Source organism: Otolemur garnettii, unplaced genomic scaffold, assembly GCF_000181295.1.
Source record: "Otolemur garnettii isolate 467f Iridium unplaced genomic scaffold, OtoGar3 scaffold00050, whole genome shotgun sequence".
Taxonomy (NCBI): Eukaryota; Metazoa; Chordata; class Mammalia; order Primates; family Galagidae; genus Otolemur; species Otolemur garnettii.
In genome coordinates, this window is record NW_003852445.1 from 10,428,462 (window position 1) to 10,434,099 (window position 5,638).

General features: G+C 37.7%; 1 protein-coding gene across 1 annotated transcript in view; it reads left to right on the plus strand.

Annotated features, from left to right (window-relative positions):
* Positions 1–5,638, plus strand: part of PDIA3 (protein disulfide isomerase family A member 3) — a 30,482-nt gene that overhangs the window by 16,705 nt on the left and 8,139 nt on the right. The window contains exons 4-5 of the mRNA XM_003791774.2: positions 1,628–1,735; positions 3,225–3,354. Coding sequence (XP_003791822.1) covers positions 1,628–1,735; positions 3,225–3,354 — 238 coding nt within the window. The remainder of the gene's footprint in view (positions 1–1,627; positions 1,736–3,224; positions 3,355–5,638) is intronic.

Sequence of the window (5,638 nt, forward strand, 5' to 3'; positions counted from 1 at the left end):
AATAGCTTGAGGCTCTGTCTCAAAAAAAAGGAAAGATAGATTCACATATACCCTTATAAGAAGAACCATAGGCATGATCCCACTAGTACTTTTCTTTTTAGGGAGATTTTTGAATAGTTGATGCTATTTCAGAACTTGATATAGGCCTGTTCAACATTTTTTTTTTTTTAATTTTAAATTTGCTTTCATTAATATTTTTTGGAGACAAAGTTTTGCTCTGTTGGCTTGGCTGGAGTGCTATGGCCTGATCATAGTTCACTTAAGTAGCTGAGACTACAGGCATATACTACCTCACTCGGCTAATTTTTTTATTTTTGTAGATTTTTCTATATTGCCCAGACTGTCTAAACCTCCTATCCTCAAGCAATCCTCCCAAATGGGACTTTCAAAGTGCTGAGATTATTTAGGAATGAGCCACCATGGCCTGGCTCTATTTATTTAAACTTTAAAAAAAAAAAAATCACTTTTTTTGCTTTTATAATGTCAGGCTAAAGATGACTCTTTGTGCTGCTTGAGAATAGGAATTTGTCTTTTCATTTAACTTAATTACAGGCTGGATATTCATTGAACATCTATGTGATAGGCATAGTGAGCAAAACAAAAATTCCTATCCATTTGGAATTTACTTGATAGTGAGGAGAAAGATATAAAAACAATGTGGAGGGATGGCTCAATGCCTGTAGCACAGTGGTTATGGTGCTGGCTACATGCATCGAAGGTGACAGGTTTGAACCTGGCCCAGGGCAGCTAAACAACAATGATAACTGCAACAAAAAAATAGCCAGGCATTGTGGCAGGCACCTATAGTCCAGCTACTTGGGAGGCTGAGGCAAGAGAATCACTTAAGCCCAAGAGTTGGAAGTTGCTGTGAGCAGTGACAGCACAGCATTCTACAGAGGGTGACATAAGGAAACTGTCTCAAAAGATAGACAATAAAATTCTTTTCATACTATATCCCTGGTTACCCAGTTTTTCCCTTACAAGATTTCAGGTGCTTACATATCCTTTGGATATTTTATGCACAAACTGTCAATTACATATTTTTTTCTTTTAACCACAAAATGGCAGTGTTTACGTGTGTTGTCTTATATTTTGTTTTTGTCATTTACCATAGTTTAGAGATAACTTATTACATAAAGAGCTGCCTCAACCTTTAATTACAGTTGCACAGTATTTCATTGTATGAATATACCAAAATTTAACCAACCACAATCAATGGACATATTTCCAATATTGCTGTTATAAATGATTGTGATAAACATTGATTTTTCTTTTTTTGTTAAACTTTGTATTGTTGTCACTTTGCACATGAAAGATAGAGTCTGTAGCATAAATTCCTAGAACTGGATTCACAGAGTCAAAGGGTAAATGCATTTATAATCGTTAAACTGACTCGGATACCTGGCTATTATTTTGTTCTAGTTGTCATTGTTGTCTGGCATGCCTGGGCCTGATTCAAACCCACCAGCCCCAGTGCATGTGACCAGCACCCCAGCCACTGAGCTACAGGTGCTGAGCCCATTGTGTATCTTTTTGTACCTTTTGAATTTAGAATCATGTGAATAGTTACCTTCTCCAAAATTATAAATTAAGTAATTGTGTTATAACTTTGCTCTTGACTTCTAAGATGGAATTGTTAGCCACCTAAAGAAGCAGGCAGGACCAGCTTCAGTTCCTCTCAAGACTGAGGAAGAATTTAAGAAATTCGTTAGTGATAAAGATGCCTCTGTAGTAGGTAAGTAGCAAGTTTGTTTGTTTGTTTTTCCTCCCCCCCCCAACAAGATCACAAATATTTAATTATACCATAAAATTATCAACTTGGTTTCAAAAACCCTCTATGTCTGGGAAAATCACAGTTAAAACAATTTATAAACCCTTGGGCCAGTTGAAAAGATAATTACAGAATTCGGTCAGCATTACTATAACATGGGTGAGATGGATATTTTATGTGAGTGTGTTTGTGTTCTTACAGATGTAAATGTTTTAATTTCTGTTAAAGGACTAGAATAGGAATATCTTCAGCATTTTCTGATGCTTCTTAATCTCTGAGATTTAACTCATGTAGTAGAGTAATTATGACTAAAATAAGGTTTTATGGCAGGAGGGTGCAAGTAAATAATAAACCTCCATTTGCTATTTTCACAATAATTGGGTTAAGGTCAAATTATTAAGGTTTTTCTTAGATTTTAACAGTAGCCTTTGCTTTCTCAGGTGTTACAGTATGAATCTCATTTTATCCTTAAAATAAAACCAGTCAGTTACACAGTTTCTGCATCTTAGTTGTTCTTTGTTTTGTTTTTTAAATGTGATATATGGTAAATTTGACTAAAAAAATTTAAACATGCAAGCTGTGTTTGTGCTTCTTAACCTCCTAATTCCTATAATAAAACTAAGTTTCTGGCAGCAGATGGGTTATTTAAATTTGTCTAAAAGCTACTTCAGGCTCAGCGCCTGTGGCTCAAGCGGCTAAGGCGCCAGCCACATACACCTAAGGTGGCGGGTTCGAATCCCCAGCCCGGGCCCGCCAAACAACAATGATGGCTGCAACCAAAAAATAGCCAGGCGTTGTGGCGGGCACCTGTGGTCCCAGCTACTTGGGAGGCTGAGGCAGGAGACTAGCTTGAGCCCAGGAGTTGGAGGTTGCTGTGAGCGTGATGCCATGTCACTCTACCCAGGGGGATAGCTTGAGGCTCCGTCTCAAGAAAAAAAAATAAATAAAAGCTACTTCATAAAATCCATATGTTACTGATTCTGTTATATATTTTAGTAGGAGTTGACTATAAGAAGGCATTTATTAATAAGCATTTGTGTTTCTATCACTTTTCTAGACTTAAAGCTCTAAAGACAAGTTAGACACAAAAAGAAAAAATAGAGTGAACAATAGTTTATTTTTACATACTCAATTTAAGCCTTCTGATACATGAAATAGTCCCTGAAACTCTAAGCAATTAAGCACTTTGTCCAAATTTGTTCAGTTATGTAAAAGTAGAACTAAAACCTGAACACTGACAAATCCTCTCTTTTGGCTCTCTCAAGTATTTCTGTAAAAGCTAGGGGAAGAATTCTTATACTAAATATTGTGCCAAATATCCAAGGTTCTGATACAGTAGACCCAGTCCTCCTCTCTCTCTCTGCTTATCCATAATAGAATGAAGGCTTTGAAAAATAAAAGAGTATCAAAACTCAGCATTTATTGCTTCTTTTGTTTAACATTTCCTGTGTAGGTTTTTTCAAGGATTTATTCAGTGATGCACACTCTGAGTTCCTAAAAGCAGCCAGCAACTTGAGAGATAATTACCGCTTTGCACACACCAATGTTGAATCTCTGGTGAAGGAGTATGATGATGATGGAGAGTAAGTGCGTTGAATGATCCTTATAAATCTCTGGAGGAGTGCTATTGTGTGAACTGGTGATTTTTATGCCTAATTTTTCCAAAAGGTTTGAGTACTTGCAGAGTATTAATAAGACTAAGTGCTCGAAACTATTGTACCTTTGAGGGGCATCTAGTAGGAGGAGACAGTGTATAAGTGAATATATATTGATGATAGAAGTATCTTCAGGGTGCATTGGAAGTGCAAAGGAGGAAGTGATATTTTTTTTCTTTTGGAGTACACAGTAGTGTCAGAAAAACTTTATGGAGAAGGTGATTTGAAAGATGAGGAAAGTTATGGCAGTTGAGATTCAAAGTATTCAAGATAGAGCAGCAGGAGTGAAAGAATGAGACATCAAACTAGGCATATACTGTTGGAAATTGTGATTGAGGTCATAGTGAAAGAAAAGGTTAGAGAGGTGAACACAGAGACCAAGTGATGTAAGTGTCACACAAAGGAGTTTAGAGCTTATCTTTTAGACATTTCAGAGCCATTGAAAGACTTTGAGCTGGGGAGTAAAATAATGATTACATTTGCAAAGTCTTTGGTAACCACATGGTATGGTTTAAAGGGGGAGAGGGACAAGGTAGGAGAATGTAAACTGAGGCTGACATCTGAGAATCTAAACTAAGGCAGCATTTGTGGCAATGGAGAGAATGGAGTGAACAATGTAAACACTAGGATTCTGTCTCTAATCATCTGTGAAAAAAAAGAAAAATCTAAAGTTAGTTCTGGTGAAACATCTTGGATGACTGAGTTCATGGTAGTCATCATCAAATTGGAAGCTGACAAAGAGAAACAAGAATGATGATACCTATTTTGGACACAGCGAATTTGAAAAGTCTGTGAGTCATCTAAGTGGTGAAGAACCAGTGGACAGTTGGGTAGATGAGACCAGAATTCAGGAAAAGTTCTTAATTAGAGATAAAAGTCTATAGGTCAGTCACATGTAAATGATTAGTGAACTGATAGGATTAGATGAGGTCATCCAGGGTGGGCATATGAAGTGAAAGTATGTTAAAGACTCATGTTATTTAACAAAATGTGTATCATCCTACTATATCTGAGGAAGAAAAAATACAAAATATATAGTGCTATATATATAGTCTAACAGAAGCCATTTACTGCTGTTAACTCATTTAATAGTCTCAACAATTCTAAAACAAGTAATATTATCATCCCCATTTTATAGAGTAGAAAACACATAAAGAGATTAAGACATTTGCCTTGTTTTGGCTTGGCACCCATAGCTCAGTGGTTAGGGCACCAGCCACATACACTGAGGCTGGTAGTAAATAGTAAAACCTGGCCCGGGTCTGCTAAACAACAAAAAATAGCTGGGCGTTGTGTGGCAGGCACCTGTAGTCCCAGCTGCTTGGGAGGTTGAGACAAGAGAATTGCTTAAGCCCAAAAGTTTGAAGTTGCTGTGAGCTGTGATGCCACAGCACTCTACCAAGGGCAACATGAGACTCTGTCTCAAAAAAAAAAAAGAAAGAAAGAAATTTGCCTTGTTCTGCAGAGTTAGTAAATAGTAGAACTGTCTACAGCAGAAAAGTCTGGCTATAGAGTTGGTGGGTAGGTTTGGCTGCTAGGCTACCTTAGATTGAGAGACACCAGGTGTATAAATGGATATGGAGCCCCTTGTGGCTTGTTAGCAAGCATACCACCTGTTAACCTTGGATTTGTTCATTGTGGCTGCCTCTCATGGTCTTATTGAAAAGGCCTCACGTCAAGGGTGTCTTAAGACCTTCATATGATCACATTTGGTGCCAGGAAAGGTGGTTTGTGTCTGTACTCAATCCAGCTCTCTAGGAGGCCAAGGTGGGCAAATTGCTTGAGCTAAAGAGTTCAAGACCAGTCTGAGCAAGAGTGAGACTCTTGTCTCTACTAAAAATAGAAAAACTAACTTGGTCTGGTGGCACATGCCTGTAGCCCCAGCCATTCAGGAGGCTGGGGCAAGAAAAGCAAGATCACTTGAGCACATGAGTTTGAGGTTGTTATGAGCTATGGTGGCACAGCATAGTACCCAGAGCAACAGAGTGAGACTCTGCCTAAAAGAAAAAAAGAGGGAGGGGGCAAATTTTATCCCTGTTCACATTCTTGCTTGCTGCACAGCATATTTGTATTAATATTAAATTCCCGGTTGCTATATAGTATCCCTATGTTCTATGAAAGTACCTGTGTTTTAATTGACATAAAGTTAATGGTTAGGATTGGAAGAATAAGGGGATATATAAGCACTGAAAGATATAAAAGCGTGGCTCAG